The sequence below is a fragment of the Jatropha curcas genome, chromosome 9 (genome assembly GCF_041381405.1).
Source record: "Jatropha curcas cultivar XTBG-Jc1 chromosome 9, XTBG_Jcur_1.0, whole genome shotgun sequence".
Classification (NCBI taxonomy): domain Eukaryota; kingdom Viridiplantae; phylum Streptophyta; class Magnoliopsida; order Malpighiales; family Euphorbiaceae; genus Jatropha; species Jatropha curcas.
In genome coordinates this window covers 1,342,158-1,357,348 of record NC_143159.1, presented here as the reverse complement: position 1 = coordinate 1,357,348, position 15,191 = coordinate 1,342,158, and the positions used below count along the sequence as shown (strand labels likewise).

Sequence of the window (15,191 nt, the reverse complement as noted above, 5' to 3'; positions counted from 1 at the left end):
TGAAAAATTACGTAGGGACAATTCTCACTCATACGGTCTAACTCGCTTCTAAAGTGGAGATTGAAGAGCTGTGGGGAAGCATCTGCTGATGTCACTCCCAACTTGCTTCTTTGAATGAGATTGAACCTAGCTAATTTAGCCCAGTGCTTGACAGCCCCATGCAAATGCAATTGCAACCTAATTGGACCCCTTCTTCGTACACCCATTATTTACAATTTTCATGTCCATATCCCACGATGCATGTTTAGAGGTGGGGTGTAGCCTCACAACAGACATGCTCATGTCATGGGTCAAGCTTAAATTTTTATTCTCTGAAATTTACTTTTGTTTGCCATTTTTCTATAGCACGTTTTCACACTGAAATCAAAATGACATTCAGATAAGACTCTTGATAATGTGTATTCAATAGTTGTATTTGTCTAATAATATATATGTATAGCTGCATGGGATAGGCCAAACTTGTTGGATCTCATTGTCTTGTAGACTCTGCATATATTTATATATATTGCAAGTAATAGATAGTGAGAAATTTTGTGAAAGGAACATCTTATCTCGCCATCATCATTAGGGTTTCTTCTTATAAATTACCCCATGTGATGTGGGGGCTCCACCTTGGGAAGAAAAGTGTGAGAGTGGTGAGCAGTCATGTGCCGTTGTACCTAAATTTGCCAGTTTGATTGCTCAAATAATATAAAATCATCGCTCTTTGCTTTAATTACCTTTCTAATTTATCCTACTAACTACAGACTTATGATTTAAACTGAAAACGTTGTTCTGCTTCTAAAATAATGCCCAATAAGTTGTTGGTAGGTGTGATTGATAGTTATATAATCTGTAATGATGGAAGACCAAGCAACTTATCCTATTAAAAAGGACCTATTATTATTTTCTTTATTAGGCACAACTCAATTATACTTTTGACATGCTTAATATTGCAGAATAAACCTTGTTTAGGAATTTGATTTGCGACTTAAATATCCAACATTAATTTGGTAATTAATACCGCATTTATTATTATACTGGAATTCATCATTAAATTAGCACATGTAAATCTTCATAATAATAGAGTAAATATCTGTTGAAAGTATTTTATTTCTCAATGGACCGACCGGTTATTGCAACATTTAGTCCTAACCCATTTAAATATTCATTCAATAATAATAAGAACTACATAGGCAATAGATTGATGGGTCTGACCTAGTATCTTATACACACATGTTCCAAATATCTAGAAGCAAAAATGTTGTGATTAATTGTTAATTGGCTTGTCTACGTTCAGGAAGATATTCAACAATGACATGTTAGCTATAAATCATTTAGTTTATCAGTTTAAATTATGCACAACAAAATAGATAGGATTAGCTAAAAGATTCATTTTAATCAGTTGGTTTTCTGGAAAAAGAAATGATACTGCATTAGAACTTTTTATCATTTCCTCAATCCTTGTTTGGACTATGCTAGGTGGGACTTAATAAGTTAATGATTATTGATTAAGATATTAATCCTTGATTAATTGATTGGGTTCAATACCCTTCTTGTCTAATGTAGTAACTGAAAAGAATTAGAAAAAAAAAAAAAAGAGCAGAAAGCATCATTTGATCGAGGGGTCCCACAGTGACAGATTCTTGGCATCCAACAAATACAGTGTGGTGTGCGGAGCCTTCCATGTGCATCTACGTGTCTTACAGCTACTTATCCACGTGGCAAAATCAGACAAAAGAGTTGTCAATAGGTTCGGTCACCGGTTTTGATCCTATAATGGCTCGAATTTATATTTGCTAAGAGGATAATTAATCATCCATGATTAGAAACTTTCCTTTAATTTAATTTAATGGCAGTAAATTCACAGACAGGAAACGGAGTAATCCAGGTAGGATAGGGCACATGTATTAATTATTAATTGTTTCGGTTGTTTAGACAATAATCTCAGACTCAGACAACCTCCGTTACCTCTTTAACAGGCCGTTAGATAAAGCCCTGTTAGGGTCCCGGTCCCACCTTCGCCGTCTTGGTACCACCAGTATATCGAGAACATCGTTGTTAATCTGGCGAATCGTATTTGCTTGATTCATTAGCTTAAAAAGAAGTGACAGGGAGATCGTGTATGTATTTATGTTGTACTTTGTCCTTACTGTTTTGGAATAATTAAGACATAGAATTAGTTGCTAGCTTCACTATCTAATTTTGCTTTTCCACATTATTATTTTTTTTTTTTTTGATTCCTAAAAGCTATCAACTGGGGACGGAGGAGAAGAAAGAAATTGAAAAAAATTATGATGAGAAGAAAGAAAATCCTGGCTAATTTACTCGCTGTACGTACACCATAAGTATTGCCAACTGTATTAAAACGACAAAAATCGAAGACAACTTTGAACTAATGTAACATACATAAGACGTTAAGACGTTAACTAATCAGGACGATCCGGTTCAACTAATACGAAATTGATTAAGGTTAATAAAAATTTTAAACTTCTCGCGAGTCTCGTGACCTACCGCGGCTTGAGAAATTAATTTTTTTTCAGTTCACTATTAATATTCTTTTTTTAGTATATTTTCACTTGTATTTGAGCATAATAATAATTGATAAAAGAAAAGAAAAAAGGCAAAAAAAGGTAAAAAATGGCAGCCTTTTAAGCCTTTTCTCAACGGACAGTAGTGGGCAAGGAAGGCAACGGGCGGACCTGATAAATGGCGGACTCCAAAATCAGACTTAATTATATTTAAAACAATGTATTGAGGTCCATTTGCTCTATGTTACAATTTCCAAAGACACACTCCCATATAGGTGCGTTGTCTGGGACATAGTGGGAGAGAGAGAGAGAGAGAGAGAGAGTGTGCGTGTGTGTGAGTAAGGGAGTAAAGCCTAGAGTGAGAGAAGCAGATAAGAAAGCAAGAACAGAATGGGAAGAACCACTTCTTGTTTCAAAATAATCACATGCGGTGGCAATTCAGCTGACAAAGATGATCTTCAAGTTCCTGAGGTATTTGATTTGGTTTACCATGCTCGTTTCGTGTTACTCGATTCTTTTCTTCTTGATGTTCTCTTTCACTTTTGTATGCGAGGTTTCAATTCTTTGTTTGGATTCGCATTTGGCGATCTTAGGTTGAATTTTTTTGATTAACACGTGGATTTGAATTTTGGAAGTTACTTCTAAAATTGTTAGTAATGCCTCGTTTGGAAAGTTAGAAAATGTTGGAAATGGAAAGTAATTTATTAGAGTTTTTGAGATCTGAGAAATTTAATGACAACTCTATGATTTGATGTTTTTAACCTTTTATTAAGAGTAATACAATTGAAGTTCTTTTGGGTCTGATTATGGGACTTGACAAATTTGTATTTTATGATTTGACAATGCGACTGCTATTTTATCGCGGTGTGGAGATGATCTAACTTATGTGTGATAGTAATGCATTAAGATCTGTTATTGTGTAATTATGATGTCTATTATTGGAGAAAAACGATGTAGAGGTTATGAGAATGCTTTGTTTGAAGCATTAGGTCCATCGTTGGTTTGCAATTCTTTCTGTTTTGATCTATTGAAAACTTGTTTGAATTTATCTTATTTAAAGGAAGTAAATCTAGTATTGCTTGGGATTACGATTCACAATGTAGGATCATGTTGCCTTTTCAGCTGCTGCAAGTCTGAAATAGCATTTTCACAAGATCTGTTGATGACTGAAGCTATTGCAAAAGCATTTGTAACGTGAGGTTCATGGAACCTTGGAAGTGAATTCTACGCAACATAATTGCACTTTGCAATTAGCATTTTGATAATTAACTAAGTTGAGGGTTGTGAGTCGTATGACATAAGAGAGATAAAAGCGCAGACCTATTTTACATCATTTCACTCGCACCAGTGGGCTCCTTGCTAAACTGTCAAGGTCTGTCTGATTTAGATTGCATAGGCTAATGGTTTCACTGGTTGATAGCTGTGGATATTGCTAGCATTTTAAATTCACAATAGTTCAAGCATGTAGACTTTATTTATTGCAACTGTTTTAAAAGGTCCTTATGGGAAGTTTGCCTTTTTCTGCCAAACTTGCTAGATTCTACGCCTATACAATTTAGGCAAGTCGTCAAGCCTAATGTTAAAAATTGGAGTAAATGGTGGACTTATTCTATCTTAGCATCAGCCATTAGCATTGAAACTGAATAGAATAGGGATTGTGGTGATCAGAGTTTCAATCTCTCTTTGTCAATTGGATGGTATTAATTGAATTTTGTTTCAGAACAAGAGTTCAAGCGACAAGCGTGGATGGAGTTTCCGGAAGAGATCTGCCCGTCATCGAGTTCTCAGCAACACTGTCATCACGGAAGCCCCTTTTTCTGCAAATAAGGAGAGCTCAGAATCTGCCAGTCTCAACTTCCAATTACCAGATACGACTTCTGTTCCAGAGAAGATCTCTGTGATACAATCTACTGATGAGAAACCTCAGTTGACCTTTGCAGACTCAAAAGAATCTGAGACTATTGTTGTCACTAAGGATGAAAGTGAAGTTGAAGCCCCACTTGAAGAGTCTATTGTTGTAGTCATACAGGCTGCTGTCAGAGGGTTTTTGGTATTGATTTTCTTTTTCCTGAAATGCATCTGTTATTCTGTAGTTTATTGGTTATTAGCAGTCTAACCTTTAGTTTCATCATAATTGTTTTTCAGGCCCAGAGAGAACTCCTCAAGCGAAAGAATTTAGTCAAGTTGCAAGCTGTTGTACGTGGGCACTTGGTCCGGCAGCATGCTGTTGGAACCTTACGATGTGTACAAGCTATTATCAAAATGCAAGCACTTGTCCGTGCTCGCCGTGCTCGTTTGTTGCAAGAGGGGTCATCTACAGAAAAGAAGATAGATGGGAAGCATGAGAAGGCTATTTCAAAGACTTTGGTAATGACACTCAACTTGAATAAGTATGTCCTGACAAAATGGTGCTGGCTACATAACCTCTTTTCTGGTCGAATATTCCAGCTCATATTTGATCTTTGAACATCAATAAGCATGTGTTTGTGCTGCAGCATTTAACCTAAGCAAACAAAGGAAGTTTATGGGTTAAGGTTTTATTGCTATTATGTCATTTTTTCTATTTAGGTACTGAGTGATAGCCTTTCTTCAAGCATTAATTTATCCACAAAATTGCTACCACAGTTGACATTTTCTGCTACAGTAGTACTGCTTTAATGCTTGAGGCATATTTCAAATAGAATTTTAAAGGGTGAGTCTTTCAAATGTAGCTTGAAATGCTAAATCTGTATAAATGTGAGGTTAAGAGTTGAGTCAATTAAGGGGGTTGGGGAACTTCTCTCATTCAATGGCTTCTAGAACAACTACATTTAGAACATATTGTTCTCCTTTTTTCCTGCTCTCTGGACTTTCTTTAGTTTTTGTTTTTCAGTGCCGAAGAAAATTGGCATTTCTTCTGGATTTTTTGTAATAAATGAGTGAATAGAAAAATAAATAAATCCTTCGTGCTCATCACAAACTGTAATGTACTGCTATTTAATTCATTGAAGGCCCTTATCGATCATTATTTTGTTTTTCAGGGGAAGGAAAATTCAGTGAAGAAACCCGATGTAACTTATACTTCCATTGAGAAGCTGCTTAGCAATGGGTTTGCTCGTCAGGTATGGTCAGTGGGTTTCTTTTGTTTTTGGTTCTGTGATGACAGTGAAGGCCACATATCAAATTTTATTTTTTATAATGATACTGATTTTTTGTTTTCAACTAAAGCTAATGGAATCAACACCAAAGTCGAGGCCTATTCACATCAAGTGTGATTCTTCAAAACCAAGTTCTGCTTGGAATTGGTTGGAGAGGTGGATATCCGTTTCATCAGCAGCACCAACACCACAACCAAATTTAAAGACTGAGGAGGTGGAAAGAGAGAATAAGGATGAGAATCTATTTACTGTAGCAGAAACTGCAGTTCCATCTGAAGGTTTTTCTGAGTTAGCAGATTCTAAGTCCAATAAGGAAACAGTTCTACCATCAGAAACTGATGAGAATCAGATAACTTATGATGCAGATGACTCTAAGTTTCAGCAACACCATCCGACCTCTTCTTTATTAGGGGATAATTCAGTTCAGCCCCAGTTCAATACCATTAGTACATCTACATCTGATGCAAAAGAGTCCTCAATAGACATAAAATCTCTTCCAAATCAAAATATGCAATCTAATGAAAATTATCAAATGGAAATTAATTCTCATTTTCATAAGGCAGAAATAGAAGGTGAAGAAACTGATCAACCCAAGCGTTCTATGAAAAGGAATGCCTCTGAACAACTGGAGACTGAAGGAAAGAGGTTTGTATTTGGGTCAAGAAAAATTGGCAATCCTGCATTTATCGCCGTCCAGTCCAAATTCGAGGAGCTAAGTTCAACAGCTAATTCAAATAAATCATTCAGTTTGTCATATCAGGATGGTGCAGTTGAATCGAACATGGACACAATTTCATCTGGTGCAGACACTGTGGTGAGAACAAAGGAGCTCAACCTGGTAGGAAACTCAGTTCCTAATAATTTGAGGGGTCAATGTGGTGACTCTGAATGTGGTACTGAACTTTCTGTTACTTCAACTCTTGATTCACCTGATATATTTGAAGTTGGAGCAACAGAATATGAGCATGAAGCAAAATCTTCAGAGAAAGAAACTTACAACCGTAACAGCACAATAGATGTAGTTGTGGAAGCTAAGGATGTACCTACAGATCCTGTGTCAAATCCGTTTGACTATTTAATGGTTCAGCCTGAGAAACTTGATACTGTGAAAGATGAATCCGTGGATTCAGTTGTAGCTGCAGACTCCTTGCATGTAGAGTTGAAGCCTGAAAGAAGTGCTTCTGATGTCCAAAGAGAACTGTACTCTGAGACAGGTGGTCCTGCATATAGGTCATCCCCAGAAGCTTCTCCAAGAAGCCATATGACTGTTCCAGAATCCCAAGGAACACCTTCTAGTCAGGTTTCCGTGAAACCTAAAAGGAACAGAAGTGACAAGAGTGCTTCCAGCCAAAAACGCAAATCTCTTTCAGCAGGTAAGAGATCTCCATCAAATCCAAATCATGATTCTGGTGCAAGAAGTAGTATGGAACAATTGCCTAAAGATCAAAAGAATGGGAAGAGGCGCAATTCTTTTGGTTCAAGTAGGCCTGATAACACTGATCAAGAAGCTAGAGATAGTAGCAGTAGTAGTTCTCTCCCTCATTTCATGCAAGCAACTGAATCAGCAAGAGCCAAGATCCAGGCAAATAATTCGCCTAGATCAAGCCCAGATGTGCATGACAGAGAGTACATCAAGAAGAGACAGTCTTTACCTGGTTCAAATGGACGGCAGAGTTCTCCCTCCATCCAGCGGTCATTGTCTCAAGCACAGCCTGGTACGAAGGGAAATGGCAGCCATGTAGTTCATGGTATTCTCTAAGCTTCTTTTTTCTCATTTACTGTTAGCATTGGCTCTATATTTGCCTAAACTTTTTACGTTTTAGTCAACAGATGTTCCATTCAGGGCATCATTCAAATTCTTTAGATCTTGAATTTATGCATTATTCATTTGCTGGAATCACTATATGTTGGAAGCTTACACTATATATGCCTTCTTGGATTTAAAAGGCGGTGGATGGATTAGTCTGATTGTCTCCTGTCATTAAAAGATGTCTTGCCTGTTGCTGTTGTTTTTTTTTCCTTGTTTTTTTATTTAATTTTATAAAATAATTAGAATGGTATTAAATGTTGTTGCAATGGTTTTGTTTTGAGATGCAATACTTCACATATTTCTCATCTCTCTTTGTAATCCAATAATGCTTGCATTTCTCTGTCTTGTCTCTTCTCTCTCCTGCTAGAGTCCTCTTTCTACCATTTTCATAACTTTCTTTTTTTTTTTTTTTTTTTTTTTTTTTTTTTTTTTTTCTATCTATAACATCAATTAGGTGTTCTTGGTGTAGTCCAAATTCATGGAAATGTGACGTTTGCTAGGAAACCTAGGACAGCTTAGTGTTGGGTGGAAAAGAAAAACTTTTTATGACTGTGTTTTGGATACTGAAGTGCTTGAATTATGCTTGTTCCAGAGAAAAAATGGCAGAGGTGAATCGAATTCCAAGTTGATTGCGTGCAAGATGATGGTCCTTCACCAGAAAGAGAAAACTCGATTGTTGATCCACTGACAGGTTTTCTTCACCTCCATTGCATTTTAGTCAGGTGGTTGACCTCCGGAGTTCGATGGGTAACTATATATATATAGAACTTGTATAAGGTTTTCTTGTATATTATCAGTATCTACCTAAAGAAGTTTATATATTTTTCTTCTTGTCTGTGTTGGAGATATGGCTGGGTGCTTGTTGAATATCGTTTTGTGTGATTTATTGAGGCTTTTTAAACGTGTCTGTTTAGAGTTATATGTCTGGAATTTAGACGGTAACTCTGGAATGGAAAGCTTCAATATGTTGCCTCTGGTTTTGCTAATAAATTCTTTATTTCCTTCTGTTGCTTCCAACCTTCCAGTCTGCAGCGCTTGTGCTGCTGATAGGGACAAAGGTTTAAATGAGCATGGATTTAATTTTAACTATTTATTTTATTAACGTACCATGTGACATAAAATTATTAGTTATACCATTATTTAAGTTGTTAAAATTAAAATTAAACGACTCAAATCGATTTCAATTGGAATGTGAAACCTCACCTGCGGTAAGAAATGTATAATTCAAGAGCCAACTTTGGGCTTTTCAGCGTTTTACGGGTGGCTAAGAGCCCAAGTATCATACACGATCCGTCGTTGGCTTTCACAGTCGCAAATTCTTGGCATATTATTTTTAATTTGGAATAATACTCATTTTGAAACTGAATTTAAAAGTAATATTTAATTTATCTAAAAATCAAAATTTGTACACAATTTTCTCCCTTGAACTTGCACAAATGATAAACAAAACCTTATTTTTAACAAAAATAAAATAAAACAATATTTATAATAAGATTTATCAGTTAAAAATATTAAAAGTTATTTATTTTATTTTGTTTTTGATAAAACTTGGATGTTTCATCATTTAGTATAAGTTAGGAGGCCCAAATATGCATTCTCCCTTTTAATTTTTAAGATCTACTTTCCTCGTAAGGGAAAAAAAATTATAAATTATATTTTTCAATAGTTAGTGAATTTTTTTTCTTGGAATATATAATTAATATATTTACATCATAAAATTCAAATTGAACAAAAACTTAAAATTGCCATGAAATTAAGTAATTAATAAAAAGGTTTATAGGTGATTTGAATTTTCCTATAAAAGTTATACGTGGCAAAGTTCATGACCATATGACTGTGCAGATGTTGACCAGACCACAACTTAGCTTTTTTTTTCCATCAGCATACTGTCCTTTCATCGTTCAACTCAAAAAATAGGAAGGGAAAGAAAATAGAAAAAAGAAAAAAACTGCGGTCAGAATCTGAACTCTTAAAAAAAGGTCACTTAAGCTCCATCCGCAGTTAAAGCGCGTGTCAACAAAACCCCAAAAGCCAAACCGTTAATAAAGCCCAACTGCCATCTGGGCTTCAATAGCGAATATGTCATGTATAACTGTCTACTTCCTCCACGCGCTACTGCCGTACGTGCGACACTGCCACAGCACAGAACAGATATATAGAAGAGAAAGGTAAAATGGGAAACGGAAGCACATCAAAACGGCAAAGCAAACAAGACCAGAGGATCTAGGGTTCCCTTGGATCTCTCTGCGATATCAGTATATTGATTTTACTCTCTTTATCCCTCGTCGCCTAGAATTTTCTATTTCGATCGTGTCTGAATTTTGCACATTTAGGGGTTTTCAAAATGGGTAAGTCGATTTTGTAAAGGTATTTGAAACAGTTCAAATCTAGCTTTAGGGTTTCGACTATTGGGAATAGAGTTATATGTTCAAATCGAAACCTATTTATCGGTCCATTGACACATTAAACAGAAATTAGAAATTGGGGAATCGAAGCAAGGGGAAAAGGGAGAGTTTTGAGAGTGCATTTGTTGATCTGTTAATATGCGGGGATTGCAGAAATCAAAAAGAGTTTCTTGGGCATCAGATGTTAATCTTTGTCAGGTAAAAGTGCCAATCTTCCAAAGGAAAATTTATAGATTTTTGACTAAATTTCAGAATTTCGACAAGTGTTTATATTTATCATTCCATTTACCGGACAAGCTAAACAGACTCGGGCGTGAAACCTAATTGTTATGCTCTTTATAGATAATTTTTTTTTTAATTTTTTTTATTCATATCATTTTAACACCTGTTTGAAAAATGGGGATGTCATTTGCTCTCCTTGTGTGTACAGGTCTTTATACTTTATACTTGACTACTGTAATGGGATTTGCGAGTGGTTCTAGTTAATCAGATAATGTTAAGTCTGAATGATGATAATGGACTTGCCATGCATTTCTATATTGAAAAGGAACTTTTAATTGATAAGAGAAAATGATTTCTTATAAATTGTATTGCACGTCATTTGAATTCTCAAGCTTCGGGCTTGTCTTGCTAATCAAGTACCATAATGAAAAATTGAAGACAGAAGGTCCTCGTTTTTTAATTTAAATTGCTACCTTTTACTCATTGCTCTGTAATAATATTCAAGATGATTTCTAGTTGGTGCTGAAAGTTTCAATTTTTTTTAACTGTAAAACAATGTTTGATTTGAGAGGCATTCTTAAATTAAAAAAAAAAAATGAAATTGATTCTCAAATTTAAGTTTAGAAATAACTGTATTGAAGGTGAACTCGTTGTGCTATGAGCTTTCTTCTAATTACAAGATAGTAATGCTTTGACATACAAATGCACACACACACACACACACACATTAATTTAAGTAGAGGTTTGGTTTCCACTTCTCTTAAGCTGTCATTTCTTTTGCCTGAGAATTGGAAATTCAGATTCTAATGAAGCTATGTCAAAATAGAATTATTACGATAATGTCCAAGGTAGTTCAATATGTTGCTAAACCTGAATAGAACACTTTTAATTTTCATTGTCATTTTTGAGTCATTTATAAGATGATACCATCACAACCTGGTTCCTTATAGTAGCTCCTCCTATGAAATGATTTTCACAGATGTTGGGGAATATTACTAACCTGTGGATCAAAAGTCGTGGACATAAGAGAAGATGTATGGCATTTCAGTGTTGGCATTTTTGGATTTTTTAGCATAGACTTTAATTATTTGGTTTGCATAAAAAGAATAGGTGGAAATAAGACAGCAACAATTTGTATGTGGATATGTATGAAAGGAGCATTTCTGTATGCTAATTGCCAAAACATTTCTGACTGAGTCGGACCTGTGATGAAGACCTAAGGATAGCAGGAAACAATGAGATAAGAACTGATGTATTGAAGAAGTTTGAGGCTGCATGAATTAAGGAATAGTTGCATAGTGGTGATGTGAAATGTGAATAGTTTTTAAATAAAAATTGTAAGCAAAAAGATCGTTGTGAAGTTGATACCAAGTTATGAAAATAAGGAGCCTGTTGCTTCAATGCATAGTTAAAATTTAAGAATATGCCAATTTATTTCCTGCAGGAATTGAATGGATAAAGAATTTTTCAAATTCTAAGAATAGCAAGGGAAATTATTTTTTACTAGTTCAATCATAGAATTTGCATTTTATGGTTGGAAATATGCTCCAAATGATAAGGTACTTTTGATCAATTTAGTGTGGATTTTGGAGTTTCCATTGGAAATGATTGTACGGCATCAGTTAAGATTTCAAAAATGCAGGCCCTTTAATTATGATCTGTTATTTTCATGTGAAACTCCCTCTAAGTTTATAATTAATTTATCCATTTGCTTGATCTCTTTTGTGTAATAGCAATCTTCTCTTAGACATTTTTTTGTGTGAGTGGAGGTTTTGAAGATTCTATTTCGTTGTCCAATCTTAATCTGCTTGAAAGGTTTCTGAGCACCATTTTAAACATTTGTTATGAACAATTGCCCAATGCTTTGTTATTTAAGATTACCCTGGGTGATGTCTTTTCATATTGTTCTAGTCAGATTCTCTTAATTTTGTAGTTTTAAGTTAACTTAGTAGGGGGTGGGGTAATGCAGTAGCGAACTGGTACTAAGTCACAATTTGGGCAGAACAATGAGACATCTTACAATAATTAGCTTAGAGACATTGTTGTGCAGATCTGCCTGGGGCAGCCTTATTTTTTCACAAAAGCTTTTATCATTATGATGTGCCATTTGGGTTGTTGATGTCTTAAGCATTTGCTCTTTCATCTGAAGCTTAAAGCAATAGATAAAGAACTTAACGTTGATTTTCATGCAGAAATTTTTGTTAATCACTTGGTTTACATATAGAAAAAAAAAAGAATGCATTACTTTGAGGTTCCTCTTGAAATACTTCAAATATCTTTAATTTTTGCTTTTTTCCAATTAGATCTAAAAGTGTATGTGTAGTCAGCATGCTAAGTGGAACAGTGTTTTGCATGTTGCTGTTAGAATTTTGTTGGCAGGGTTGGCAACAGAATTTCTTTTTGCTTGTCTATGTTATGGACTCTGTTCTGGTTTCTTGCTTGATAGTTCCTAGGAAGTCTTCATTAGATGCCTGATCTGGATTCATGTGTTGTTGATTTAATAGTTTCAGTAGTAGAAACACTGCTATATATTGTTTTATTTAAGTAATGTGTTTATTATCAGTGTTATGATATACCCCATTTTAGTGACCTATTATTTTGCAAGACAAATTAGACAACATATTTGCATACATGCATGTTAGCGCATAGAAGTTTGAATAACAAGATGGTCTTACATTTCTTTATTTCTTCTGCAAAAGTGATTTTATACCCATGCTAGAGGAAGTCATGCAATGTTTATATACCCCAATTATGGCTTGCTTCTGAACATTTCTGCCTCAATATTAAGGAGTCTCTTATTATGTTTTGTGTCTCAATGCTAAGTTGTATGCTGCTTATGCAATTTACTCCCTATAGGACAAAAAGTTGGCCAGTCTCTGGTTATTGAACATATTCTAGTATATGTATTTAGCTTTCAGATGAAATCTCGTGTCATAACTTAGTTAATTTTTTGTTTTCGAAATATATGTAGATAGACATCTAAAATACACCTTGAGATGGTAATCCTAGTTTTCTAATTAGCTTGTGAGCGCATAGATCAGAATGGACGTAGATAAAATTTTGTGAATTCATGTTATTCAAGCTGATAAATTTGCATTATTAGTTTTTATTTTTCTGGTTTCTTTGGTAGCCATCATGTTTTCCCATTTTACTATCAAGTAGTTCCTTTTCAGATATGAACACAACATTAATATGGGTCAAAGATAAATATCTGAATATTTTATGTGAAGTTATATTTACACTAACATTTCTCTGTATTTGATATCCCTTTTCATTTCTGTATTTGCTTTCCATTTTGAATTGTGACAAGGATATTAATCGTGTTTAGGGTTTTATTCTATTTATGATTGTAAGTCTGAAATCTGAGTAATTGATTCCTGCTGCTTTTTACAGGTACGGCTGTTCCTGTCAGAGGAATCTCCTTCGCAAGTTGGTCTTGGTGCACAAGATCACCTCCAAGCAAAAGCATCATGGCTTTCGCATCCAGCTGGCATAGCTGCTGATGATATTCTGCCTCCTGGCTTTGAGGGAGGCCAACCTGCCAACCAATTGCATATTAAGTTGTCTGACATTCCTGTAATTAAATGGAAATGTCCTCCCAGGGTTAGTAACTAGGTTTTGGTTTTAGCTTTTAAGGTTTCCTTTGGTTTTCAATTTTGAATTTTTTATTATGGCACTGAAGTAGGGTATTGCAGTTTGTTTTGGACTTGACCTGGCAAGTGGTTGCGGGAGAAGAAAGCAAAGAGGTGGAGGTTCATAATCAGAGAGAGATGAGAGTGCTTGAAGCAGTTTATCCTCGTCCATCTGCCATTCCTCCAAAGTTTGATTCTTCTCCTTTTCTTTTTGTAAGTTTCTTTTGTTTTTTACTTGAACTCAAATTATTTTTGTCTATGCAGTCCGGCTTTCAGTGCAGAACTAGAAGACTTAAGACTCAATGATCATCAAGTTCCTCTGATTCCAATTACTCCCATTGAAGATGAAGATGCAGTAGATGCACCTTCTGAGTTTAGGGGACCGTATAATGCTCCTGTGAGCTCACAGTCCCAACTATTGGCTTCTGGAATTCTGCCACCTCAATACAGTATTCCTGCCATTTCAAATACTCCTGTTAATGAGAAACCTGCTGCTGGAGCACTCCTTGGCGTTGAACCAGATGTAATAGCTGCTGCATCTGCTGCCTTTGCTGCCATTAATAAAAGCAATGATCAAGGAAGTTTGATAGACCGTGATCTGCTCGTCAAAATTCTCAACAACCCAAGATTGATTGAGAAGTTGGCTCAAGATTATGGAGCTGCCTCCAATGTGCAGAACACACCAAAGCCAACCGCATCTTTTGTCCCTTCACCAGAGAGCAATATACCTTCATCTTTTACCACTACTTCAAGTGGACCCTTTTATGCTCAGGCTAATGGGGTCGGACTGGGATATATTCCTAATGCACCGGTTCCTCCAGCAGCAGTTCCAGCTTCATCTGTACCTTGTGTTGGAGTTTCACAGGTGAAGGATGTGAATTACTATAAGAACTTGATCCAGCAACATGGAGGAGAAAGACAAGAAACCCCTCATCAATACAGTAGCCGTTACAGTCATCAAATAGGATCGAACCCAGAATTAGTTAATCCCAAATCAAGGGATGCAAAGCCTAAGATTATGAAGCCTTGTATTTATTTTAATAGTTCAAGAGGATGTCGTCATGGAGCCAATTGTGCATACCAGCACGACACGTCATCCCCGCAACGGAGCAGTAGCATACCAGAGGTGCAAAATGCTAAGAGAATGAAGATGGATAGGGAAATTAGCAGTTAGTTTTTGCTGCTTGAATGTAGCCTTTTTTTTTTTTTTTTTTTTTAATTAGATCAAAAGGCATATTTGCATCTCAGCATTTTTATTTAATTCTCTGGCTTGGTTTTGCTACAAATTATTCCCTCTACTTTTGAACGTCATTAAATTATAGGCAGAGAGAAGCCTTCATATTCCTAATCAATTGCAAATTTCCATTGTTGAGATAGCATTTTCTTTTCCCCCTCCATTTCCACATCTAATGCTTTATTTGTGTTTGCTCCTTGTGACGATGGCAACTTTCTCAGGCGATTAAGGGTGATTAATT

The 15,191-nt window shown here is 35.5% G+C and overlaps 2 protein-coding genes across 2 annotated transcripts; both read left to right on the top strand.

Moving 5' to 3' along the window:
• The first annotated feature begins 2,702 nt into the window (after window positions 1-2,702).
• IQD32 (IQ-domain 32) lies at window positions 2,703-8,462 on the top strand. The gene is made up of 6 exons (XM_012218455.4): window positions 2,703-2,981; window positions 4,231-4,560; window positions 4,656-4,877; window positions 5,531-5,611; window positions 5,718-7,395; window positions 8,050-8,462. The coding sequence occupies exons 1-6, from the start codon at window positions 2,901-2,903 to the stop codon at window positions 8,067-8,069; spliced, it is 2,412 nt and encodes an 803-aa protein (XP_012073845.1). The 5' UTR covers window positions 2,703-2,900; the 3' UTR covers window positions 8,070-8,462.
• A 1,145-nt stretch (window positions 8,463-9,607) lies between these two features.
• Window positions 9,608-15,064, top strand: LOC105635373 (Zinc finger C-x8-C-x5-C-x3-H type family protein). The gene is made up of 4 exons (XM_012218454.4): window positions 9,608-10,060; window positions 13,478-13,687; window positions 13,780-13,904; window positions 13,981-15,064. Exons 1-4 carry the CDS (start codon window positions 10,001-10,003, stop codon window positions 14,888-14,890), a joined length of 1,305 nt encoding a protein of 434 aa, XP_012073844.1. The 5' UTR covers window positions 9,608-10,000; the 3' UTR covers window positions 14,891-15,064.
• Window positions 15,065-15,191: the final 127 nt, after the last annotated feature.